At 46.5% G+C, this 27,981-nt stretch overlaps 1 protein-coding gene across 1 annotated transcript in view; it reads left to right on the forward strand.

Annotated features, from left to right (window-relative positions):
* LOC137419780 (NACHT, LRR and PYD domains-containing protein 12-like) overlaps positions 1-27,981 on the forward strand; it is a 294,580-nt gene that overhangs the window by 113,352 nt on the left and 153,247 nt on the right. The window contains exon 11 of the mRNA XM_078770462.1: positions 9,172-10,822. Coding sequence (XP_078626588.1) covers positions 9,172-10,822 — 1,651 coding nt within the window. The remainder of the gene's footprint in view (positions 1-9,171; positions 10,823-27,981) is intronic.

The raw sequence follows: 27,981 nt of genomic DNA on the forward strand, positions 1-27,981 counted from the left end.
ACACAACAACTACAACCACAACAACTTAATATACTACACACGGATAAGCAAAGACCTGAATGGTAATTCACATACATTCACATAAATATGTAACACTCCCCCCCTTCAAGAAAGAAAGTTTGAACCCAGCGAGAACTTTCTTTGCCGGCCAATTTGGAGAAACAAACCAGATAACTCAACCCCCCCCCCCCCCCCCCCACATTATCAGTTCCCCCCGGGCACAGTTGTCACTTAAAAATCAAGCAACCAAAATTTCACCACAACCCCTCCAGATTACTCCCTCTGGACTAAGCACCAGCAACGACATTGTCCCTGCCAAATCAAACTCCATCTCATGACCCTCTGACTTTGACCGTCAGTTTCTTGCAAATGAGGGTTAAGGGGTTGATCAAAGATCCAAAGTTAAGCCACTTGATAGCACTTTTTCCCGGGAGGCCAAGCCGAGTATTCACTACATGGATGCCTTTAGGAACGTGGAGTTCACGGTTAGTCCGTGCATGAAAGTTCACTACATGGACGCCTTTAGGAACGGCGTTCACGGTTAATCCGTGTAGGAATCTTGGCTCGGCGGCTCCGCCGCATTCAGTGCTTCAACTTCTCAGAACTTCCCTAATAATTAGGGTGGGACCACTTGACCCTGTAGTCCCATGAATAGCGGTCTTCTTCTCGGCCACTACTTTGCCAATCCTTCCTTCGGGAGCGGCCGTAACTCAGGGAGCCTCCATAATAATATTGATCGCGGCCACCACCAAAACTACCGCCCAGTTGTCCTCTCCTGTAGACCTCTCGATGCCTACGAAATGCCTTCCCTACTGTTATGGTCCGACCCTCCAAATCCTTGCCATTCCAATTCTTCTCTGCCTCTCTGGCGTCTTTTGTGCTGGCAAACGTGACAAAGCCGAACCCTCTTGACTGTTGCGTTTCCCAGTCTCTTACCAACCGCACTTCCACCAGCGGCCCATATCTGTTGAAGACAGAGGTCAGAACTTCTTCCTCTGTTTTGAAGTTCAGTCCCCCTACAAATAACTTGGCACTTTTGTCGCCATCCCGAGCTGGTGTGGTGTTATTTTCCCTGCTGGGCTCTTTACCAACCCTCAGGTTACCATAAACTTGACCCCCGGCCAAATCATTCCCGATAACCACAGATACACCCTCTACAGGAAGCGTGGCTTGTAAGCCGACGGTGACCGGTCCTGACACCAAATCGGACTCCAAATGGATGACATGAAGGGGAGCACTAACACCGCCCCCGATCCCCTGTAAACGAACACTATCCCCCGTTGCCGTCTCCTCGGACCATGGCAAAATGCCTTCAAGCATTAAAGATTGATGTGCCCCTGTGTCCCTCAATATCCTAACCGGTTTCCGGTTAGTCGAGGCTCCATCCCGTGACACAAACCCCTCTGAAATAAATGGTTGGTAACCCTTTTGATGGCGATTTCTTACAATGGCCATTGCATTTGGAGTCGTAATAGTCGGACTCCGCTCTGGGTCTTCCCTTTTCATGCGGTAACAACTGGACATCAAGTGTCCAGGTTTCTTGCAAAAAGCGCAAGTAGGCCCGGAGGAAAAACTCGTGGTCTGCCTCGGGCCCCCCGAACTATAAGTTTGTCTTGGGCCCGCATCCCTCTGATTTTGAACAGGTGGGGTATCATAGTTGTCCCCATAATCATCTCGAGGCCGCCGCCATGTAAGGTCGTTCTCCGCACCGGGTGTTCCATAACTCCCCTGCTGAAGTCTAGGCGAGGAGTTAGGTTTGTGGACCCCTATTCGGTGGGTTAAGGCATAATCATCTGCCATGGTGGCTGCGTCCCACAACTTGGGTACTTTCTTTTCCTGCAGGTACACTTTGATGTCCTCGTGGACACACTGCTGGAATTCCTCCACCAGGATCAAGTCCCGCAATGTCTCGAAGTCTTTCCCGACTCCTTTTGACTCACACCACCGATCAAACATGTTTTCTTTCACTCTGGCAAACGCCACATGGGTCTCACTCTCCCTCTTCCTGGCATTCCTGAATTTTTGCCTGTAAGCTTCCGGAACCAACTCATACGCTTTGAGGATGTGCGTCTTCAGTACCTCATAATCTGCACATTGGTCCATTGGTAGCGCCGAATAAATTTCCTGAGCTTTCCCCACCAGCACACTTTGCACGAGTATGGTCCAGGCCTCCTCCGGCCAGTTTAATTGTCGAGCCACTTTCTCAAAGTGTGGAAAAAATTTCGCGACTTCTTTTTCACTGAACGGTGGAACCAGCCTCACATGTCTGCCCACATCCCAGGTTTTCTGGTAAGGTGTCGACCCCGTCAGCAAGGGTGGTGCCTCTCCCCGTTCTCTCATTAACTCCAGCTCCTTGAATTTAATTTCTTGCTGAAGCTCCATGTCACATTCCTTTAATTCCCTTTCCGCTTTTCTCTCCTCTGCTTCGAGTTCCCTTGTTTTCATCCTTTCTTCTGCTTGTTTCGCTTCTCTCCTCTCTTCTGCTTTCCTTTCCTCTTCTGATCTTTCCTTTTCTGCTTTCCTTTCTTCTTCTGCTCTTTCCTTTTCTGCTTTCCTATCTTCTTCTGCTCTTTCCTTTTCTGCTTTCCTTTCTTCTTCTGCTCTTTCCTTTTCTGCTTTCCTTTCTTCTTCTGCTCTTTCCTTTTCTGCTTTCCTTTCTTCTTCTGCTCTTTCCTTTTCTGCTTTCCTTTCTTCTTCTTTGATCCGTTCCTGGCTCTGTAATTGCAACTCCAGTTTCCGGAGCTCAACATCTTCTGGTTCTTCGGGTAGCCACTCCCAGGCTAACTCGTCCCATGTTCCTAATCCCACCATAGATTGTATCACCGTGGCCTGCAACTCTGCCTTCCTCAAATTAGTTCGGACCTCCAAGTTAAAATGTTTGGCCAATTTCAAGAGGTCCGACTTTAGCAACGCTCGGAACTGTGCCTCACTCGGGGTTACCACAAAGTTCTGTGCCACAAACGCCATGGTGCCTATCGTTAACACCTGTTAACCTTCACCCAAGACTTTACCCCAATTTCTCAAAAAAAATTTACCGATTAATAATTAATTAATAAATTTTAATTAATAAAAAATTATTATTTTATTATTTTATACGATTTTAAATCCCGGACGTAGACCCAATTGCGAAACCGCAAATCGTAATTTGGACGAGCCCCCAATTCTGTTACGTGGTCCCCTTGGTGAATACCTGGTCTCGGTGACCCCCGGACCGTGAGAGGAACTTCGCCAGAAAGCTGTATTATATATGCGCTTTCGCCACGCAATCCATATGAATTTCACCCAAGAGACAACTGATGTTCAAGGATATATTTCAATGGTAATGATACCATACAATTTCAATGATACAACCACGGAGATTTTCCCCGAGCAATCAACAATACACAACCATCAACAATTCCCAACCCACAATCAATTCCCTATGATTAAGATGGCCATCTTATATACGTGTGTCCCGGTGAGTACTCACGACCCCCTTTTGGTCTCGGTCCCGCACAATGTCTCTGGGCCCCTCCTGACCAAGATGATGGTCGGCGTCGCCGCACTCGGGCGGTTGAATGAACCCCGGGTGGACGTGTTTCCACCGGGCAGCTTTCGTACCAGGCACCCCGGCTACAGCCCCTCATGGCCACGCGAAGCGGGGACGGGAAAGCAAGCCAAAAGCCCCACGCCGCTTGCCAGGCGTGTTAGGCCCCAACGGGCGACCCGTACGCGTCTTTTTAGACGGTGTCGCGAACGGCGCCAAACGCTGGCTCGGTGCACGGCCACAAATCCGTTTGACGTCCACCGGGCAGGTATCCGTCCCGGTAACTCCTCTCGCCAGACAGGCTCGGGAACGCCGCTTTTCCACACGGCTCAATCAATCCCACCTTTCGTCGGAGCGGGGCGAGGAAGAAGAATACTCGTCCTTTTTTCCTCGTGTCTTTTTCTCTTCCGTTTCCGGTCACTTCCGTTTCCGGCCACTCTTTCAGAAGGGCTCCTGACCCTCCAACCACAACAACTACACAACAACTACAACCACAACAACTTAATATACTACACACGGATAAGCAAAGACCTGAATGGTAATTCACATACATTCACATAAATATGTAACACTACGCTCAGGAGTGCCAGGAAGCACTATCTCTCCACACTCAAAAATGAACTCTCAAACCTGTCTCCTTCCTCCAAATCCTGGTGGCATCTGGTCAAATCCGTTTCTGGTGTCTGTTCCCCCTCTATCCCACCCCCCCCCCCCCCTTACCCCAAATGGCTACACAGTTGGCACCACACGTGACAAAGCCGAATGCCTCAACTCCGTGTTTGCCTCAAAATCTTGTGTCCCAAACCCATCTCTCTCTGTTCCCACCTTACCCAGTCGAACCCAACTGCTTATGGACTCTGTGTCTGTCTCTCATGACAAGGTGGAGAAGCTTTTGTCAAACCTCGACTCTGATTCTGCAACTGGAGCAGACGGCATCAGCCCACGGGTCCTAAAATCCTGCTCTGCCGCTCCATCTCACCCTCTCTCTGTTCTTTTCACTCTCTCTTTTGCTCAAGGTCATCTGCCAGCATCTTGGAAATCAGCCAACATCACCGCTTTACACAAAAAAGGTGCAAAAACAGATCCTTGCAACTGCAGACCAATCAGCCTTCTCCCAATTATCAGCAAAGTCATGGAATCCATCATTGCTTCGGATATCAAATCCTTCCTTTTCTCCAATGGCTTGATCTCCGATCATCAATTTGGATTCAGACCAGGTCATTCTACTCTGGATATGCTGCTCCTGCTGTCTCAACAATGGATGGAGATCCTCAATGCCAAACAGGAAATCAGAGCTGTCTCCCTTAACTTATCACTTATCACTTGACTTATACGGTCTGGCACCCAGCTCTGCTCACCAAACTCTCCTCCTATGGTATCCATGGAAATCTCCATGCATGGCTTGCAGACTTCCTCTCTGGTCGTAGTCAATGTGTGGCCCTGAATGGATTTCTCTCATCTCCCCTTCCTGTTCAGGCTAGAGTTCCCCAAGGCAGTATTCTGGGCCCTGTGCTTTTTCTGGTCTTCCTCAATTTGAAGGCTAACCCCCGCTCTAGCAGGGAAAATGGTCTTAAAATGCATGTTGTTGTTGTGTGTATCAATGATCGCTCCGACTCTCTGGAAAATCCTCTCTATCTCTTTGCTGATTACTCCACTCTCTGCCGCTCCATTCCTCGTCCCTCAGATCGGCAGTCTGCAGCCTCCTCACTCTCTGCAGACCTGGCCAAACTCACAAACTGGTCAAACAATTGGAATATGTCTTTCAATCCTGACAAATCTCACACTCTTACGATGTCTCTCCAGAAAAACCGACTAGAAAACCCTCCCATATACTTTCTCAACAATCCTCTCCAAGAAGTTCTGTCGCTCAAGCTTTTGGGTCTCACTATCTGCCATGATCGTTTTTGGGAAAACCACATTTCCAAGCTGGCCTCCAAAGCCAGTCGCCAACTGGGCATCGTCCGTTGTGCGAAGTCCTTCCATGGCACACCTGAGCTCCTCACCACATACAAGGCTTTCATCCGCAGCTCAATGGAATACTGTTCCCCCCTCTTGGCCGGTGCACCTGCCTCACACCAGCTCGGCTTCACGCCGTTGAAACCAAAGCTTTCAGAATCATTGGAATCTCCTGCGATGAAGCTAACTCCGAGGGCCTTTCACTCACTCACTGCAGGCAGGTTGGTGGTCTTTGTCTTCTACCGACTCCTCTCCGGCCTTGCTCCCCCAGCTCTCTCTGAGCTCTGTCCCCCAAATATTCCTACAGGTCGCACAAGATCTGCCAGCAACGCTCTTCTGGTGAAACTGCCAAAATCAAGACTCCCTATTCACCTCCACTCTTTCATTTCTCTTTTCTCCCGCCTCTGGAACAATCTCCCCCACTCCCTTCAATCCCACTCCTCACCTCCAGTTCTTTAAAACAGCTTTTCACCACCATCTCTTATCTTCCCCCATCCAAAACCTTGATCTTTTCTACCCCCGCTAATTCACCCCAGATCCACCTTTTTGAAATATCAACTTCTTTCCTGGAAGTCCTAGCAGTGTCCATATGTTTTATACCTCTCCCACCTCACCCCAAGCCCTCACCCTCCCACAGTTCTCTCGATGTCCCTGCTCTCAATTTTTGTGTTTGTGTCTTTCCCCCTCTCTCCCCATCTTGTCTACTGCTCCCCTTATTTTGTGTTTTCTGTGTCGGTTTGACTTTTTGTGTGATCAATGTTAGCTCTTTCACGAGCCTCGATCTTGTATACAAATAATAATAATAATAATAATAATTATTATTATTATTATTATTATTATAATAATAAAAGGATGGGTGAGATTTCGCCCAGACAAAAAATAAACAAACAAATGAAAAATCACTCACCGAGCGACACTTGTCAAAAAAGAACAAAGTAGAATGACACTCACTATAGCAATATAGCATCCTTTTTACCTGACAAAGGGTATTATTTTTATTACACTGACAAAGGGTATTTTAAACCAAAATATTACCTCAAAAATAATGAGTGGTTGAATTCAGTGACCTGATGTGCAAATAGTCTTCAAATTTTAAGTTAATTGGATGAAAATTGACAATTATAGATGTTTGGCCTGCATTGATATTTTGGCCTCTGTTGACCTCAAATATAATTAATTGGTGGTTGAATTCAGTTAGCTGATATGCAAGTCCTCTTCAAATTTCAAGTCAATCGGATGAAAATTGAGGATTTTAGAAATATGGCCTATGTTGACCTTTTGACCTATGTTGACCTCAAATATACTTGGTGGTTGAATTCAGTGGCCAGATATGCAAGTCCTCTTCAAATTTCAAGTCAATCGGATGAAAATTGAGGATTTTAGAAATTTGAAAAGGTTCTCGATCTTTGGCCAATGTTGACATTTTGTCCTATGCTGATCTCAAACATATGGGGCAATACCCCTGGTGCTCACCTGGTAAATAAACAGTATATTACACTGACAAAGGGTAATTTAAACCAATTTGAATGGTTTCTAGCAGACAGGGCAGCATGTAGAATCATACTAACATAATCATAAGACATCAAACAAGCAAACAAAAAAATACCTATTTTGGGGGGCAACCTCCCTCCCTCCCATCCTGTAATACCTCCTCAGACCCCAATTTTTCTAATGCCTTGAACAAACATTGGTACATCACAGGTGATGAAGGTTGTGGTGAAGTTTCATTGAAATTGTGTGTGTAGTTTCAGAGAAGAAAGCAAACATCTATTTTGGGAGGTCAAACCTGTACCCACTTTGACCCCCTTTAAACTTCGATTTTCTTCGTGCCGTGAACAAGCTTTGGTACATTACGGGTGATAAAGGTTGTGGTCAAGTTTCATTGAAATAGTGTTTGTAGTTTCAGGGGAAAAAGCAAATTCCCATTTTTTGGTCAAACTGGATGCACTTTGACCCCTGGTAGACCCCCCGAGACACCAATTTTTTTTTAATGCCCTGAACAAACTTTAGTCACAACACAACAAATATGATTTGCACAAAATGTGGTCGCAATCCCATCAGCGGTTTTGGGAGAAGAAGTTTGAAGTGTTTATGGACGGACGGACAGACTGATGGACAGATGGACGATGCGCCATCGCAAAAGCTCCCCTGAACTTCGTTCCAGGTGAGCTAAAACATGGTTGGGGATTCCAGTTAGCTGACATGAAAATCCTATTCAAATTTTAAGTCAATCGGATGAAAATTGAGGATTTTAGAAATTTGAAAAGGTTGTTGACCTTTGGCCTATGTTGACCTTTTGACCTCAAAATAAGTAGGAACATGTCGGACCACCAACTCTGCCGTTTGGTGAAGTTTTGTGAAGATCGGTTTGAAATTGTGACCTGTAGGCAAGTATAAGTGAGTGGACAGACAAACACACACACACACACACACACACACACACACACACACACACACACATACACACAAACCGAAGTGATCAACATACTTGTGAAATAAAAAAAAATTTGCGAAGTAATAAGAAAGAAAACGAGCAAATGGAGTGAAAACTGAGTACTCCCATTCAGCGCGCGTCATCGCTGGGCCTTCTTTGGTACCTGGCGATGACGTCACGAAGCGCCTAGAGATGGATTAGGAAAGGAGTGGTGTACAATATCAACCAAGTTGAGTATTTTGAGAGGGGGCGGAACCATAGTCCTATCCAGTCCATGTCTGAGACATGAAGTTGGGGAGGGTGTACCCCTTCACAAAGTCAGGGCCACGACAGAGTTCGAGAAAGAGAGAGAAGAGACAAGGGGGAAAGGGCCGTTCCATGGGGACCTATCGACTCTGACTGTGACCGTGCTGCCCTGACGAATCCTGCCAGCAGGGAAGAATGGGGAAGATTTGGCCCTGGACTTGCTTTGGGGGGTACAACCGCTGAGAAGGGGCATCCCCGAAGGTTGTCGTTTGTCCTAGTTAGATCCCATGGTATCAGGAGACAACAAATGTGTGCATCACCGGCACTCTTGTTAAATTCCAAGTTCCTTCTCTAACCTGTAGGTTTCGCTCTCTCGGCATAACAACGATGTCCCCCTGAAATATCTGACATATTCTTCACGTGACTGTACAGTGTACACGGTCCACATTATCTCTGGTCGAAGTGGAGTTCAATTCTCTATGTCCAAGTGATTGGTAAGACAATCTAATGATTACACGATGAATTCCATGAAAATCGTCACCCACGTGTGATTCCGTCACATTACCTGGTCTGCCTCACTGAGAGTAGTACTCGTCTGTAGCCATGTGACAGTTCTGGTTCAATACATATAATTTTATTCTCTCTGCTCTTAGCATTCAAGATAATTACCTTATATGTTCAAAATTAGAGTGCACATGGTGATTCCGTCACGATGGAATTCATGACACAAATCAGCATGGCATTAACTCATGGAATATAGATAATTTCCCAGGAAGCCTGTTGGGCTCAATTCTGGGGTTCCTTATAGTCCTGGTACCTGTTGTGAGTTTGATTGTAATAATGTCCATTTCTCTAAATGTGTTTCATGAAGGTTCAACATCTGGGGTATCCATGTTTGGGTACACGTGAATGTTGTACAATGTGGATCGATTTTAAATGTACAAGATCACATGCTGAACGAAATGAAGTTTTTCTAACTCATTCTGACTGTTTATATTTTCCTGAACAGGGAAAGTTCAAGAGGAGCTGAAGAAGGAGTTGTTGAAAAAGTTCAGTACAATCCCAGACAACATCGCCTTGCCAGGAGAGTCTACGAGACTTAAGGATCGGTTTGTGGAGCCCGTAATTGTGAAGAGCGAACAAGGAATTGAAGTTGAATCTCAAGAGCATGAATTCAGGAAACCGAGCAGTGGGTACAATCTCGAGGAGATTAAACAAGATCAACTCACCATGGAGGACCTGTTTCAACAAAAGCACGTGACCAAGGTGGTGATGTTTGGTAGTCCTGGGATAGGAAAAACCACGCTTTGTAAAAAGCTAGTTGTTGATTGGGCGGAGGAGGATGAGAAAATGAAAAACAAGTTTGATTTTGTGATTCTTTTGAAATGTAGGAACTTGAACCACATATCAACTAAAACCACTCTGAAGAAGATTCTCCTGAATGAGTATCCCTCCCTGCAGGAGGTTGTTGATGATTTGATGGAAAATGCTTCCCGGGTCCTCCTGGTTCTTGATGCTCTGGATGAGATGAAACATCCTCTAGATTTTGACAACGTTTGTAAATCTCCACAAGAAGCAAACAAGGTCGGGTCCATCATCGCAGGACTTCTACAGGGCACTCTTCTTAGTCATGGAACTCTACTGGTGACCACAAGACTCGTGGGTCTACAATGGCTCCACCACGTAAACTGTGATTCCAGAGGTACTTGTATGGTTGAGATTGTGGGATTCTCTCATGAGAAAATGCAGGATTTTTTTGAGAAGTTCTGCAGTAATGAGGACAAAGCAAAGCAGGTTCTTCAGTATGTGTCAGGAAATAAGTTTTTGTCATCTCTTTCCTTTAATCCATTTATCTGCTGGAGCACTGCTACCTGTCTCACCAGGTACTTTAATTCCAATGAAGCGAACACACGTGACCCTGGACCCAAAACAATGACTGAACTTTCCTCTCTTTACCTTCATTTACACTTGGAGCACCATGGAGGGGAATTTCTCACCAGCTCTCCAGATTCACTTCTTAGTCTCTGCCGTTTGGCATTTCATGGCGTGAAGGAAAGAAAAATCTTGTTCAGTGAAGAATATTTGAAGAGTGAAGGAATCACAAACATCCCTCCAGCATTTCTCTCTGAGGTTTTCCTGAAGACGGAAGTTGAAAGTGTTTGTCGTTATGAATTCTTCCACCTGACTGTGCAGGAGTTTTTTGCAGCTCTCTACTTCCTCTTGCCTGAATGTGAAAAGTCTGTGGATGAAGTGTGTGTGAAGACCACAGACAAAGATGATACTCGCTTTAAGGTTGTTCAGCAGTTCCTCTCCGGTTTGTTTGCTGATAAACCGAGACGTACCCTTGGGAAACATTTCAAATTATCAACAAAGCCAAAAGATAAAATCTATTCTTGGCTCAACAACCACAAAGACCTGAATTGTTTCCACTGTGTGTTCGAGCTCCAGGATGTGGAATTTACCAAAACCCTGATGGAGGATGTGAAGTTTGAAGAACTCGCAGAGATCATGACCTCTCCTTTGGACTGCACCGTGGTGGTTTACGCTCTTAAAACCGCAAACAAACTCATTGACTCATGGTGCGTCCACCTCGGCCCCACGGATCACACACAAAGGATGAAGATTGTAGCTCCAGCCTTCCCTCTGTGTGAAAAACTTGAGTGAGTCATTTTTCTATTTTTCTACTAAACTGTCTTTTCTCCCGATGTCCATATGAGTGTCAATCTTTAAAACTTACACTTCCTTTTACTTTTGTCATAATCATGTTCACCATCATCATCATCATCCTCATTCTCGTCCTCATAAGTAGCTCCTGGTATCCTCACTGGAATCCCATAGTCTCAAGGAAGCCACCATTCCGACACGATTCCCCCAGAGATCAAGTGAAGATGAAACGTTACATTGTTATCTGTATCGTGCGAGTTGAAAGCAACTTATTGTTGTTTCGTATGCAGACTGTGGCTGTTGGTTGTACCATTTCTGGAAGTGTGGCAATGCCAGACCATCACTGACGAGTCATCATGATGGAAATCATCTGATGACATAACTCTCATGGGTGAAAAAAGAAGTTTGTAGAAAACAATTGACACCTTAGCTAACTTCAAAAGATACACACCTCCAAACAAAAGATGTACAAGACCCTCCAATATACACTCCAAATATACATCCTATAGTTTAAAATTAGCGATCTTGATCCGTATACCTATACAGTCATTTCAAGAGGGCGTTAAAACTCTCTGACAACAAAACAGATTTTATATATATACCGGTATATTTTATCTAAGCCTGGTGTTGGCTTAGCAGTTAGGGTGCCGGCTTGGGATCCTAGGATCCTGGGTTAGAATCCTGGTCGATCGCTAAATTAACACCAGGAGGGTTCACTCAGCCTGTCATCCTTCCGAGGTCGGCAAATTGAGTACCAGCTTGCTGGGATGAATGATCCTGGTGTATACCCCGGTTTAGAATAGGTACACCGTATCCCTGCGCATCGTAAGAGGTGACTCAGGGTTGGCGCCAGGAAGGGCATCCGGCCATAAAAACATTGCCTCAAACAGGAAACCATGATTGTCATGGGACCCGCAAGGCTAACCCCCGCTCTAGCGGGGAAAATAGCCTTAAAACGGTCATTCATTCATATATATATATATATATATATATATATATATATATATATATATATATATATATATATATATATATATATATATATATATATATATATATATATATATATATACAGTATATATATATATATATATATATATATATATATATATATATATATATATATATATATATATATATATATATATATATATTGTTACGGAACCCAACGTCAGCCTCTGTTCCCCTTAGAGGGGGGATTAATCCCCTCTTCTATAACTGACCGACGTGGTCCCTGACGCTGCCCAGCGACCTCCGGAAAGGCCGGTGCACAGCCCCGTTCGTACCGCGGACAGATGTTAATTGCCGAGCGGTTTTAGCAACCACGGCACGAACTATTAACAGATACTAGACCCGATCCTTGAACGTTGGCCAAATCGTGCCACAGGTTTTCAATGGGGAAAAGACAAAGACGACTGATGTGAAGAAGAGGAAGACGAAGGCAAAAGGTTGGAAATACGACTATTATTTATTACTACTATTTACACAATGAAAGAAACCAAGGAAGAAGGAAGGATAATAAAATAATGCAGAAAGAGGGACGGACCAGAAGGACACAGTGCAAATTAACTTAACTATGGCAGTCTTACTTACAACCCTAGGACAACACAGAAGACGGACGAACAATCAGACTTACACGGGGGATGATGATAGGGATGAATCGCTGGAAGGAGAGGAAGGTTCAGGTGGGATGGTAGGACGACCGGGCCGGGAGCGAGCAGCCGCCGGCTCTCCGCCCTCTGGTCCACACCGCCGGGATGCTCCCAGCAACGCGTTAGAGCCCGTTGCGGCAAGGCTGGTTGGCAACAGCATCTCCCTCACTCGTACTCCCGCAGGTTGCACGTCTCTCTTCACAAGGCTTGCTGTCTCTCTCTTCACAAGGCTTGCTGTCTCTTTCTTCACAAGGCTTGCTGTCTCTTCCTTCACAAGGCTTGCTGTCTCTTTCTTCACAAGGCTTGCTGTCTCTTCCTCTCACTTATGGCTTGCTGTCTCTTTGCCGGATCTCCCATCTCGCAACTCTCAGGACTCTCCCAAAGGCTTCCGCGCGCGCTTATATAACGCCTCGGGCGATCAAGCCGCCGGCCTCCAGGACACGCCCATCGGTGAGCTCGCCTCGGCCCTGATTGGTCGCGAGGGCTCACCGATCTCACCCTTAGAGGAGGCATTGGCAAGGCCACGCCTTGTTCCCGGCGCTGGGCCGACTCCTCCCACCTTCTGCTCCGAGATGACCTCGTGGCTAATGCAGTCTTGCAGCGAAAAACCACCACCCCACAGCAGCAGCAGAATGCAGCAAACCGCCCAATGCAGTTGGCAATTGACGAAAGGGGAATGTGAAGGGAATCTACCTTGTTTGAATTTGGTGCAATGGAGTGTTAATTAATGGAAGACACAGCCTTAATCTAATACACATAATAAGGAGATAACTACTGAACAAGGAGGAAATCTATGATTTGCTACATGATTGTATATGGAATAACTACGGGCACGACCTTTGACCTTTATACACCAAATGGAGGAAGGAGGGTGATATCTTACAACAACAATAAAAAAAACACAATTCCCAAATCCATAACAATATATATATATATATATATATATATATATATATATATATATATATATATATATATATATATATATATATATATTGTTACGGTTTTCCGCCCCCCTTCCTAACCTTACTAAGGGGGGATTAAGCCCCTTGTTCTTTCTGGGCCGGCGTAACCGAGACTTGAGACGCCTCTTCCGGGCAAACGCAAGGTAGGGTTTCGGGACCAAGTCTCGCACGTACCTAAATACCTGGGCCGCCACGGAAGCGGGGAAACAAGCCTCGCACGAGCCACGTGTAATTTGAGTACACCGAGCGGATTGCGTACCACGTGGTCCGTGCAGTCACCGTTAATATTGGACCCCGATTAGAGCGGTTTTATTCATACCACGCTTAGTCAATGATGGAAATCACAAAAGCGGTAGAATCAAAGGAAGAACACAGGTTTAATTATTATTTACACTTATGTACAATTTGGTAGAAAGCAGACACAGAGCAGAATTTAATCAATCTTATAATAACCCAGACACGGGCCCGATCGCACTCACACAGGGAAATTGCAGGCAGAATGGTGTCCACGCGCTGCCTTGGTCATCCCGGAACGGCGCCCGGCGTGCTCTCCACGGTCCCAGCACGTCCCGCGAAGATGGCAAACAGGTGGTGGAAAGGATCCTCGCAGCGCGTCTCTCGAACAAAAGGCAGCAGATGAGGCAGGAAGGCGGGAAGGAATGTACGCATCTCTCGGTGGCTTTCCACAACTCGTTGATTTACCAGCGCGCTATCACTCATGTAACCCAATGCAATAGAGGCTCAGCCTCAAGCTCAACTGAGCGTCACTTTAATACGAGCGCATATACTGGGTTCATGCGCGTCTTTCTCCGATCTCGTAACTCTCATCAATACGCGCCTCTCCGCACTCAACTCCTGCTCACCTCGAACTTCACTGGTTGAAAACCGAAAGGTTTTTAGAGTCATAAGTGTATGCAGGACTCACTGCGTTGCCCTGATGAGCCCCAAAAGGGCGAAACCAGGTCGGTAACTGTGAGTTTTACATACACTTATGACAGTATCTGAACTAAGATCAAAATTCTGCTCTGTCGGGGGTTCTCTTGAGAGCTTGACAGGCAGAGCGTATGTACATGGCAGTGACGTCATTAGGTATGCTCATTGAAAGCTGGAGTACTGAAGATATATTTGGATTGGTTGCTCCCGGCTGCATCCAGGCGATTCCATATAATGAGTGGATACCAGAGATAATGTGCCATGTGGCATATGGTACTTATCGCTCCCATTAAGGTACAGCATCGCTGGATGGGATACCTTAATGGCGGATCACCACTGATGGTATGAAATCGCATAGTAACTGGTACATAACCGAAAGGTTTTCAGAGTCATAAGTGTATGCAGGACTCACTGCGTTGCCCTCATGAGCCACAAAAGGGCGAAACCACGTCGGTAACTGTGAGTTTTACATACACTTATGACAGTATCTGAAATAAGATCAACATTCTGCTCTGTCGGAGGGTTCTCTTGAGAGTTTGACAGGCAGAGCGTATGTACATGGCAGTGACGTCAGTACGTGCGCTCATTGAAAGCTGGAGAACTGAAGATATATTTGGATATATATATATATATATATATATATATATATATATATATATATATATATATATATATATATATATATATATATATATATATATATATATATATATATATATATATACATATAGATACATATAGATACAGTCACGTGAAAAAGTAAGTACACCCCATGTAAAGGTTTGACTTTTTCAACATCTTTCAACATACAGCTATTTGATCTTCATTTCAACAATATTGATAGATAAAGCTGATATAATACAACAAATATCATGAAACATTTACATTTTGTAGTCCATTGTATAATTTAAATAAACATAAATGCAAATTTCACATGTGGAAAAAGTAAGTACACCCTTGGCTCCAATAGGTGGTATTGCCCCCTTTGGCAGAAACAACCTCAAGTAGGCGTTTCTTATAACTGTCTACCAGTCTCTGACATTGACTGGGAGAAATTTTTGCCCACTCCTCCATGCAGAATTCTTTCAGCTGTGCGATGTTTGAGGGGTTTCTTGCATGCACAGCTCATTTCAAATCCCCCCACAACATCTCGATGTGATTTAGAACCGGGCTTTAACTTGGCCATTCCAGAACCCTCCATTTCTTTCTTTTCAGCCATTCCTTGATGGATTTACTGGTATGTTTAGGGTCATTGTCATGTTGCAAGGTCCACCTTCAGTTGAGCTTCAACTTTCCGACAGATGGCCTCACATTATCCTCAAGCACCCTCTGGTACAATGAAGAATTCATAGTGGAATCTATGATGGTGAGCTGCCCAGGCCCTGATGCAGCAAAGCTGCCCCAAACCATAATATTTCCACCACCATGCTTTACAGTTGGTATCAGGTTTTGGTGGTCAAATGCTGTCTTTAGTTTTCGCCAAACATGTCTTCTGGTACTGTGGCCAAAATAGCTCTACCTTTGACTCATCTGTCCAGAGCACTTTGCTCCAGAAGTGCTGGTCTTTGCCTTGGTGTTCATTGGCAAACTTTATTCTTGCCCTGATGTTCTTTCTGGACAGCAAAGGTTTCCTCCTGGCACACCTCCCATGTCGATCAAATTTGTGCAGCCTCTTTCTAATGGTAGACTCGTGCACTTTGACATCAACAGTGGCAAGAGCTACCTGTAGGTCCCGTGATGACATTCTGGGGTTCTTAGAGACTTCTTTCAGCATCTTGCGGTCTGCTCTCGAGCTGAACTTGCTGGGGCAGCCTGGCCTGAACAAGTTGGCAGTTGTTTGGAATCTTCTCCACTTGTGGATGATCTTCCGAACAGTGGAATGATTGATTTCAAATTGTTTGGAGATCTTTTTAAATCCCTTCCCTGACTCGTAGGCATCTATAACCTTCTTTCTGAAGGCCTCAGAGAGCTCTTTTGATCTTGGCATGGTGACGCCGCACACTTCAACAACAAAGAGCAAACCAAACTAAATGTCTGAGGTTTAAATAAGACAGGTCCCTCCAAGATCCTCTCCAACGATGTTCTAATCATTTGCCCTGAGCTGGTGCACCTGATTCTAATTTTAGGTATTTGAAGTAATGATAAATGTCGGGGTGTACTTACTTTTTCCACATGCGAAATTTGCATTTATGTTTATTTAAATTATACAATGGACTACAAAATGTAAATGTTTCATGATATTTGTTATATTATATCACCTTTATCTATCAATATTGTTGAAATGAGGATCAAATAGCTGTATGTTGAAATATGTTGAAAAAGTCAAAACTTTACATGAGGTGTACTTACTTCCTCACGTGACTGTATATGTATATATACATATATATATATATATATATATATATATATATATATATATATATATATATATATATATATATATACATATATACATATATACATATATACATATATATATATTGTTGCGGATATGGGATTTGCATCCATCCATATCCGCTTGTAAATATTCCCCTATTTCCTCAATACTTCCCAACTATCCCCAATCCCCCATTCCCTAGTCCCATTTTCTGTAAACAACACTCTGTAGACCCGACCTCCCCCTATTTCCCCCATTAAATGTCGTGCCCAGGTTCACCGCATCTCATGTAAGACAACTATAGGACATCTTGCTAGTTATTCTTAGTCTATGTCAGTTAAGGACTCGTTTCCATTAATTCTGACCCTTCGTTGCACCAGAATGTGATTGTATGGCACCGTTAGGAAGTTTAGGACCTCCCAATACCTCCCCGCAGCTCTTCCTCACGGTTCAGCAACAACAACAACAACAACAACAGCAACGGCAGCGGCGGGCGTGGGAAGTGCGCGTCCTCACTCCGGCTTGGTTGGTAGGGGGTGTTGGGAGGGCATCAGGCCTTCCCAACGAGCCGCCATCGAACATGTGCTCGACGGGGTTACCAAATAGGGGCTCCCTGTCAGCTCCTCGTCAAGGGCAGAGCCCGGTAACCCCTGCACCCAATGGAAGCGGCGGACCGGCCCCAGTGGGGCGGAGCCAACCAGCCGAGGGCGTGTCACTCCCCGCTGAGCATGCGCAGGGAGAGGGAGGTGACGTCAGATGCGCGCTGAGCTTGGAGCAAGCAAGACCACCTCCGAGCGCTGTGAGGCCTCCCCGCATCTTCTGGACTGGACCGTGCTTTATCCTGTCCCCGAGCCAAGGTGCACCTTGTGCCATCGAACTACCTGTCCCTCCCTGCCATCAATCCCTGTGTAAGTCAGCCTTGTTCCGTTTGTCTGTGGTCTGTCCGGGAATAGATAAGATTGTATTTAAGTGCCCATCTCTTCTGTGTCTTTTACCTCACTCTGCCGTGTAATCTACCCCTTTCCTCCACCACTGTAATTATGTCCTCCTCCGGAGGTCTTGAGAACTGTACCCCTTGCGTCGTTTCATCTATCCCAGTCGTCGTGTCCTTTCCATCATTGATTTGGCATAGCGCGATTTGGTCAACGTCTGGGTGAATCGGGTGAGTTGGGGAAGAATCGGGGGAACTGTTAGGTCGCGGCAATACCACCGCTCGGTAAATAACATCTAAACCGCGTCCGTAACAATTGGTGTCGAGGAGTGAGATTCGAGGCCCGAACCAAATTTTTTTAAAAACATCTAGGAAAAAATTTGGTCAAAATTATAAAGTACTGAAATTTGCTTTTGTTTTACAAAACCCGAATTTTGAAAGTCGCGCTATGGCAGATCAAGACGGCTGGGTTCCGGTAGAGGAGAGTGAGGCAGGGTCGATCCAGGACCAAATTGAGGGGACATGAGGAGAGCGAAGCAGTGAGGGTGGCAGGTTCGCAAAATGGCGTCCTCACGCACGAGGTTACGGGCACGCAAAATGGCGCCTCGCACATGGCTACGGCGACCGCGCCCGCGACCGTAGCAGCGCCGCTGGTGGATTCGAACCTTTTTTTCCTGCAAATGAGGGCCCTTATGGGACAAATGCGAGACCAAATTGGAGGTTTGAAAAACAGTATAGAGGCTCAGAGTGAGCAAATGGGGGTAATGAGGGCTGATAGTGAGCGATTGGGGAGCGAAATGGGGAACCGGATGGATGCTCAGAGTGAGCAAATAAGGGCTCAGAGTGAGCAATTGGGGGTAATGGGGGGGGGCGAAATGGGGGGCAAAATGGGAGAAATGGGGGGCAAAATGGGAGAAATGGGGGAACGGCTAGAAGCTAAATTTGAGGGGTTAGACAATGGGATCAAAGGGGTGAAACATGGGTTAACGGGGGTAGAAAACAGAATGGCCGCTCAAGAGAATCAAATGGAAGGAAAAAGGGGTTAGAGGGGTTAGAAAACAGTATGGAAGGCAAATGAGGGACATGAGGGACCAAGCGGAAAGGGAAGTCAAACAAATGGGGCAGCAGATAGAGGGGGTCAGAATGGGGTAGAAACTAAATTGGATGCTCACAGGGAGGAAATGGAGCAGATGAGGGTGGCGTCTGGGCAGGAGATGCAAGTTGATGGGAGAGGAGATCAGAAGAGGTGTGAGTGAGGAGGTCGGAGGACGTGCGCGAGGAGGTGATGGCACTGTGAGGAGCGCATGGAGAAGGAGGTGAGAAAGGGACTGTAAAATTGCAAGGTGTATAGAGGAGTTGACGCTGGGAGTAGAACAACTGACAGTGGGACAAAGTAGTTGGGGGACCAGGTAAAGAAGAACACAGCGGTAATAGAGGGTTTAAAATCGACACAGAAGGAGATGAAAAAGGACGTAGGGGTAATTAAAAAAGAGTGTCAGACGGTACATGAGGACCTGACGAGGAAAATGAACAAGGTGGTAGAGGTGATGGAGGTTAAAGAGCGGGAGGTGCGGGAGCACATAGAAAAAAATAAGGTGGAGTTAGAGGAAGAACTTAAGGGGGCGCACGAGAGATGAAGGAGGTGAAGCAGAAATTAGAAAGAAGTGGAAGAAGGGGTGAGCGAAATTAAGAAGCGACGGAGAGAGGATAAGAAAGAGATAAAGGAGGAAGTAAAAGAATTGGTCCAAAGTCTGTGTTCGGATCGTGATGATGTGCTCATTAACCGGATGAGGGATTCGCAGGTGATGGAGGAGAAGCGAAGAGAAAGAGGACCCGGTGTAAGTGGTGACCAATATGGTCGTGCGTATGATGCGCCAGGTGATTTAATAAGCTTGGGGGTCGAGATGGACCCGGGTGTTCGTGAGAGGCCGTTGGTGAAGTGTGCGACAGGTCTGGTGTGCGAAAAAGGAGGTGTGCGAGGAAAGTCCGACTCTGGTGGTGTGTGAGGAAAAAGTGCGTGCCAAGGAGTGAGGGTGCTGTCGAGAGTGAGTCGGTCGTAGCGCGGTGTGCGAGGGAGCACATGGAAGCGCGTAGTGAGGAGTGTTTACAGAGGATGTAACGGAAGAATGCACGCCTGTGGTGAGTGTTACGGAGGAAGTAACGAAAGAGTGTGCGCAAGAGTGTGCGCAAGAAAGGTGTGTAACGGACGGGTGCATAAGGAAAGAGTGCGCTGTCGAGAGTAAGGGTGAGTGCGCTGTCAAGAGTGAGGTGAGAGTAGTAAGAGTGACACGGAGCGTGAGTTGGTTGGACAGGTGAGAAAGGAAGCACACCTGGAATGGGTAGAGCGTGTGTGGGAATGCACGCTGGAATTGGTAGTGAGGCACGTGGTTGGGTGTGCGATGTGAGAGCACACCTGTGATCGTCACAGAGGAGGTGACCGAGGAGGGGGGCGCGAAGAGGTGTGTTGGTGAGGTGTGCGAGCGACGAATGTGTGCCAAGGTGTTCGGTGGTCAGGTGTGTGACCAAGTCTGTGAGTGGAATGAGTGTACCTGGGTGTGTTAGAGAAGGTGACGACCAAGAGCAGGGAGACGGCTGGATGTATGAGCAAGAAAGGGGTAGCGTATGCGTGTAAGCATGCAGGTGAGGCATCGACGGTAACCGGAGTTAGCGGTTTAGAGCGACTTTTAGCCGAATCGGGCCCTCGGTGCGCGCCGGGCAGCTTCGCGTGCCGCGAGAACCAGCGGGGATCCGAGACACGGTGGGTTCGAAAGGACCGCCGTACGCGATCCACGCTGGGCCTCGCTTTGAACGGCCGCGTCCGTGCTCCACTAGGCGGAGCGGGCAGCCCGATAGGAAGGGTCGTCATGGCGACCACTTTTTGTTGAGGAATTCCGGCAGGTCAAGATCGGGCCATGGGATGGCTCCGTGCCGAGATGGTGCGTGGGACCTCGGCCCGGGTAAACCTCCTTCCCTGCACCGAATGCGGAACGTATCCAGCCGCTGGCACCAAACAACCCGCATTCATGGCTTGGCTGTACGAAGCCGAGCTTTAGAAGTGAATTGGCGCACCGAGAGGCAGTAGTAAGTAGACTGTAATGACGAGGATAGTGTTTTGGCCCCGAAATTAGAAAAACAAAATTTGATGATTGGCAAAGGATTCGCAGTAATGATTGGCAGATGATGGGTAGTGATTGGCAAATTTTTGATTTGTTGAAATTTGATGTGCAAAATTGGTAGTGGGAGATGCCCGATGTGGTGGGATGGCAACTCTGTCATCCCTCACAAACTGGGGGCAAATGCGCTATAGATTATGGGGTGTATGGCAGTGAAAACTAGCCCGGGTGGGTTAGGATATTGTGTGTAGGGATCTAGCGAAGATGACATTAGGTAACGTTAAGGTTAGTTAGTGACAAGGATACCTGTCGAGGGGACGCAGGTAGATTATAGAGGATGATGATGACTCCACACCTGTGTTTTCTTTGTTTTGTGTTGCAGGAAATGAGAATTGCTGTTTGGATTTGTGAGACGCATCACGACGTGGATGAGACATTGGGGTGATTCCATCTCTCCCTCCTTAGGAGGGACTGATGATGAATTGGTGATGGCAGATTTTGATGTTGAGTTGGAGATGGCAGATTTTGATGAGAGTTGGAAATGGCAAATTTGATTGGTTAGGAGGGAGAGAAGACGAATTTGGTTTATGGGAGGAACGGGGAAGACAGTAGGGACGTTGTTGATGTGTAAAGTATATGTTTATGAGTAGTGTTGTGTTTTGTGGATACAGTAAGGGGTAAGGGAGGGGCAATGTAGGTTACCTGGTGGGTGGGGGGGGGGGGCGTACGGTAGGAACGTACCTGTCTCACCTGGTTCCCATGTGCACCCAGTGTGCATTACCTTGTATTGCGTGCACTTTTGCGCCCTTACCACCTTACTCACTTGTCTTCTTTTGTCTCCCACCTCCGAGGATCTGGCTTTGGGGCAGAGAGAGAGGAGAGAGAGATGCTGGCTCCGCAGTTGTGGGCCTGTACTTCCGCTGCTTGCTGCCTGGATCGATACACCATATGGACCGCAATTTTTGTGGCCGCCCACAATGGACCGCAGTTCTTTTGCGGTCAAGCACCACCCATGGATGGACCTCTGGGTCAACGTGGCACCTATGCCATACAGGTGAACCACTTTTAGTTGGCCCCCTTACGGCCACAATTCAGAAATGGACGCGGTTGGCACCTTTCTTTATTTCTAAAGAAGCCAGAAGGCCAAGTGCACTCCATGAAGGCAAGACCAGCGGCAGAACATCGGCCGGCTGCGACACCACCGGTGACCATGGACACTTAATTGTGCATTTTTATGAACACTTTATTGGTGCACCGGATGGTGCTGACTGTGCGTAATGGGGTGGTGCTTTTGGTGCTTGGACGGGGTGCTCTGCACATTATTAAAGGCCGTAGGGCCACAGGGCACTTGTGGGTTGGTGTATCGATGCTGGCATGCGTGCTCTCCCTATGCATAACATCTGCATGTGTTCCTCAAAGAACAGGTCCTGGATCGTAGTGTAAATATCAGTGTAGTCTTGTATAAATGATGCTCCCTACCGGCTGTATGTTTAGTTTGAGGATGCTTTCCACGATTCGGTTATCCTGTGGGTGTGTTTCTGTTAGGAGAAGGGTGCAACGTCGCAGGGGGACATATTCACTCATTTGTGAACATCTGTAAAACTGTCGCACTCAGGGTTGAGTTAATAGTAGAGGGAACTACATCTGAGTGCCACACTAAAGTAGGTAAAAATTTATCGGGTCGGGACGCCCCGAGGTAGAGAAGGGTGCAATGTTGCGGATATGGGATTTGCATCCATCCATATCCGCTTGTAAATATTCCCCTATTTCCTCAATACTTCCCAACTATCCCCAATCCCCCATTCCCTAGTCCCATTTTCTGTAAACAACACTCTGTAGACCCGACCTCCCCCTATTTCCCCCATTAAATGTCGTGCCCAGGTTCACCGCATCTCATGTAAGACAACTATAGGACATCTTGCTAGTTATTCTTAGTCTATGTCAGTTAAGGACTCGTTTCCATTAATTCTGACCCTTCGTTGCACCAGAATGTGATTGTATGGCACCGTTAGGAAGTTTAGGACCTCCCAATACCTCCCCGCAGCTCTTCCTCACGGTTCAGCAACAACAACAACAACAACAACAACAGCAACGGCAGCGGCAGGCGTGGGAAGTGCGCGTCCTCACTCCGGCTTGGTTGGTAGTGGGTGTTGGGAGGGCATCAGGCCTTCCCAACGAGCCGCCATCGAACATGTGCTCGACGGGGTTACCAAATAGGGGCTCCCTGTCAGCTCCTCGTCAAGGGCGGAGCCCGGTAACCCCTGCACCCAATGGAAGCGGCGGACCGGCCCCAGTGGGGCGGAGCCAACCAGCCGAGGGCGTGTCACTCCCCGCTGAGCATGCGCAGGGAGAGGGAGGTGACGTCAGATGCGCGCTGACCTTGGAGCAAGCAAGACCACCTCCGAGCGCTGTGAGGCCTCCCCGCATCTTCTGGACTGGACCGTGCTTCATCCTGTCCCCGAGCCAAGGTGCACCTTGTGCCATCGAACTACCTGTCCCTCCCTTCCATCAATCCCTGTGTAAGTCAGCCTTGTTCCGTTTGTCTGTGGTCTGTCCGGGAATAGATAAGATTGTATTTAAGTGCCCATCTCTTCTGTGTCTTTTACCTCACTCGGCCGTGTAATCTACCCCTTTCCTCCACCACTGTAATTATATCCTCCTCCGGAGGTCTTGAGAACTGTACCCCTTGCGTCGTCTCATCTATCCCAGTCGTCGTGTCCTTTCCATCATTGATTTGGCATAGCGCGATTTGGTCAACGTCTGGGTGAATCGGGTGAGTTGGGGAAGAATCGGGGGAACTGTTAGGTCGCGGCAATACCACCGCTCGGTAAATAACATCTAAACCGCGTCCGTAACAATATACATATATATATATATATATATACATATATATATATATATATATATATATATATATATATATATATATATATATATGTATGTATATATATATCCAAATATATCTTCAGTTCTCCAGACTGCTGCACGTCTCCAAAAGTTATTGCCGCTTCCTCTGGAGATGGTCCGTCAACTCGGCAATGCTGTTTGTCATGGAGTGGTGGCTTTACGAAATTACGGCATGAAACAGCGTGCTATTGCTCGGCAGTATGGCATCACTCAAGGTCAGGTGTCAAAGATTCTGAAATGAAATGCTCAGAGGGGTGTCCCTAATCCAATACCGAGGCCAGGACGTCCCCGCAGAACCACAAGGAGGGATGATCGCCAGCTGCACCGGTTAGTCCGCACCAAGTCAGCTAATCGGCTTAGGGCTGAGTGGCAGCAACTGCCAAATGTGCCTGTATCCAGAAGGCTCGTCAACCAACGACTGGTTCAAGCAGGCTATCGTGCCAGGCGTCCCCTGAGAAAGCCACGCCTGACCAGACAACACCGCCAGCGCCGATTGCAGTGGGCCAGAGAGCACCGTCAATGGCACCCAGGACACTGGAATCACGTGATCTTCAGTGACGAGTCTAGATTTCTGGTCTATCGTCAAGATGGCCACGTCCGAGTGCGCAGACAAGTGCATGAAGCCTACAACAAAGATTGTATAGTGCCAAGAGTCCAAGCTGGAGGTGGTAGGGTGACCGTTTGGGCTGCTTTTCATGCAGGGGGCAAAACTGACCTGGTTGTTCTGAATGGAAACCTGAACCAGTTCAAGTACAGGGCCATTCTGGAAGAAACATTGCTTCAATTTGCTCGTGCAGCCTTTCGAGGAAACTTTGTCTTCCAAGATGACAATGCACGGCCTCATCGTGCTCGCATGATCCAACACTTTCCTGCTGACCGTAGTGTAGAGCATATGGAGTGGCCTGCCATGTCCCCAGATATGAATCCGATAGAGAACTTGTGGGCAGAATTAACGCATCAAATCGACTACTTGGACCAGCAGCCGACCTCTGTGCGTGAATTGCAGCAGGCTATTGTCACTGCATGGCAAGTCACTGTCCAAACCTTGGCAAATCTCGTGGAGAGCATGCCTCGACGTGTACGTGCTCTCCTGAATGCTCGTGGGGGTTACACGAAGTACTGAACTGTAATTTTACTGTCCGTAAGCCCATCGTAATTTAACTTTTGTTTTTGTTAAAAAAAAATTTGGCTAATGTGCAAAATGAAGAGATACTTCTGGAAAACGCACAGAAGTTTAACACAGTACTGTCCGTGAATTGAGTTCGATATCAGTTTACATCACTTTCAAGGATCAATTTATTTGTTTCGAAATGTCAAATGTGGTTTTTGTTTCTTTTAAAAGTCACATTAACAAAATCTCGAATAATTTCAACATAATTCCAATGAACTTTTGGTTCTAAGTCATCTTTAAAGGTAAGTTCACCCCCACAAAAAAATATTCCATATTAAATGCCAAGTCTGTGTATATATATATGTAGCCCCTGAAGACCCAAAACACCCCAAAGACCCAAAATGCCTGAAGACCCAAAATACCCAAAATAGCCTGAAGACCCAAAACACCCCAAAGACCCAAAATGCCTGAAGACCCAAAAGACCCAAAATACCCTGAAGACCCAAAACACCCCAAAGACCCAAAACACCCCGAAGACCCTGAAAACCACAAAGACCCTGTGAACCAAAACACTCATGAGACACCGAAGACCCAGAACACCCCAAACACCCCAAAGACCCAAAAGGCCCTGAAGACCCAAAAGACTCCAAAGACCCAAAAGACCCAAAACACCCCAAAGACCCAAAATACCTGGATGACGCAAAATACCCCGAAGACCCAAAACATCCCAAATACCCAAAATACATTTAAAGGCCCAAAGGATCCAAAAGACCCCGAATACCCAAATGGCCCCAAAGACCCAAAAGACCCTGAAGACCAAAACACCCTGAAGACCCAAACCACCCTGAAGACCAAAACCACCCCAAAATACCCCAAATACCCCAAAATACCCCAAAGACCCAAAACACTCTGAGACCCAAAAGACCCTGAATAACCAAAACTAGTGAGGTACCCATGCTTTCGCACGAGTGGGAGGTCAGAACCAAACAGACAATGCAGAAACGGCAAATGCTAAAGCATGAAACCAATAAATTCCACATTCCCGTAGCACCTTCAGTTGCACGTCAGACATGGACAGCAAGTTCGTGAAGGACTTCCATGAAAAACGTACCCGTTGGCAAACAAATGGGTGAGTTTGTTCCATACCCAGTCAATGGCGAATCTGCATATGGCGATCCGTGAATTCACGTGAAACATTAATATAACTCCAATCACAAATGAAATAACATTAATAAAGAAAATAAACTTTTAATAACATTCATGACATAAACAAATATTTGAATCCTGATGTGAAGTTCCCTACGGTTGGGTGAATACAATTACGAATTCAAAATCGTAATTGTATTAACTCAATTCCAATCATCAAATGATACTTTAACAAAACGTTTAACACTATAAACGTTTAACGATTTAACATTACGATTGAATGACGGTTGTATTTGGATATTATCAAACCCGCGCATTGCCGTCATCTGTCCACGTCCGCATTCGCAGCATGTTCGTAATTCTCATCAAAATCTAAACAGTATTTGTAGAATTTCAATAAAAGCCACATCACTGTTCATATCGGTAAATATTATTCCATCGTGTTTGGAAAAACTGGAAAATTGGAAAACTTGGAAAAATTGGAAAAACAATATAACCTATTTTACTCCCAGGGGTCCCAGGAATACCCACCCAAAATATCGTTGTGATCGGTTGAGCCGTTTTTGCGGTACCGTCGAAAGGACAGACGGACATTTGGTGAATTCTAGTAAGATACCTCAAAGACCCTTTAAAACCCAGAGGAACCATAATACCCTTAACACCTGAAACCGCTGAAGACACCGAAGATCCAAAACACCCCAAAGACCCAAAATACCCTTAAATACTTTCGCTCTTTCACTCCGTCTCTCTGTTCTCTTCACACTCTCTTTTGCTCAAGATCATCTTCCATCATCTTGGAAATCAGCCAACAAAAATCAGCTTTACAGAAAAAAGGTGCAAAAACAGATCCTTGCAACGACAGACCAATCAGCCTTCTCCCAATTATCAGCAAAGTCATGGAATCCATCATTGCTTCGGATATCAAATCTTTCCTCTTCTCCAATGGCTTGATCTCTGATCATCAATTTGGTTTCAGACCAGGTCACTCCACTCTGGACATGCTGCTTCTGCTGTCTCAACAATGGATGGAGGTCCTCAATGCCAAACAGGAAATTAGAGCTGCCTCCCTTGACATATCACGTGCCTTTGATACGATGTGGCCCCCGCTCCGCTCAACAAACTCTCCTCCTTTGGTATCCATGGAAATCTCCACGCTTGGCTTGCGGACTTCCTCTCTAGTCGTAGTTAACGTGTGGCCCTGAATGGGTTTCTCTAATCTCCCCTTAATGTTCAGGCTGGAGTTCCCCAAGGCAGGGTTCTGGGCCCTGTGCTTTTTCTGGTCTTCATCAATGATCTCTCTGACTCTCTTGAAAAACTTCTCTATCTCTTTGCTGATGAATGCACTCTCTGCCACTCCATTCCTCATCCCTCAGATCGGCAGTCTGCAGCCTCCTCACTCTCTGCAGACTTGGACAAAATCACAGACTGCTCAAACAAGTGGAACACGTCTTTCAATCCTGACAAATCTCACACTCTTACTACGTCTCTCCGAAAAGACAGACTGGACAACCCTCCCATCTACTTTCTGAACAATCCTCTTCAGGAAGTTCTGTCACTCAAGCTTTTGGGTCTCACTATCTGCCATGATCTTTCCTGGGAAAACCACATTTCCAATCTGGCCTCCAAAGCCAGTCACCGACTGGACATCCTCCGTCTTGCGAAGTCCTTCCTTGGCACACCTGAGCTCCTCACCACATACATGGCTTTGATCTGCGGCTCCATGGAATACTGCTCTCCCCTCTGGGCTGGTGCTCCTGCCTCACACCTAGCTCGGATTCAGGCTGTTGAAACCAAAGCTTTCAGAATCATTGGAATCTCCCGCGGTGAAGCTAACTCTGAGGGCCTTTCACAAACTCACAAGCAGGTTGGTGGTCTTTCTGTCTTCTACCGACTCCTCTCCGGCCTTGCTCCCCCAGTTCTCTCTGGGCTTTGTCCACCAAATATTCCTACAGGTCGCACAAGATCTGCCAGCAACCCTCTTATGGTTAAACTACCAAAATCAAGACTCTCTGCTCACATT

Source organism: Myxine glutinosa, chromosome 1, assembly GCF_964187855.1.
Source record: "Myxine glutinosa chromosome 1, kmMyxGlut1.1, whole genome shotgun sequence".
Classification (NCBI taxonomy): domain Eukaryota; kingdom Metazoa; phylum Chordata; class Myxini; order Myxiniformes; family Myxinidae; genus Myxine; species Myxine glutinosa.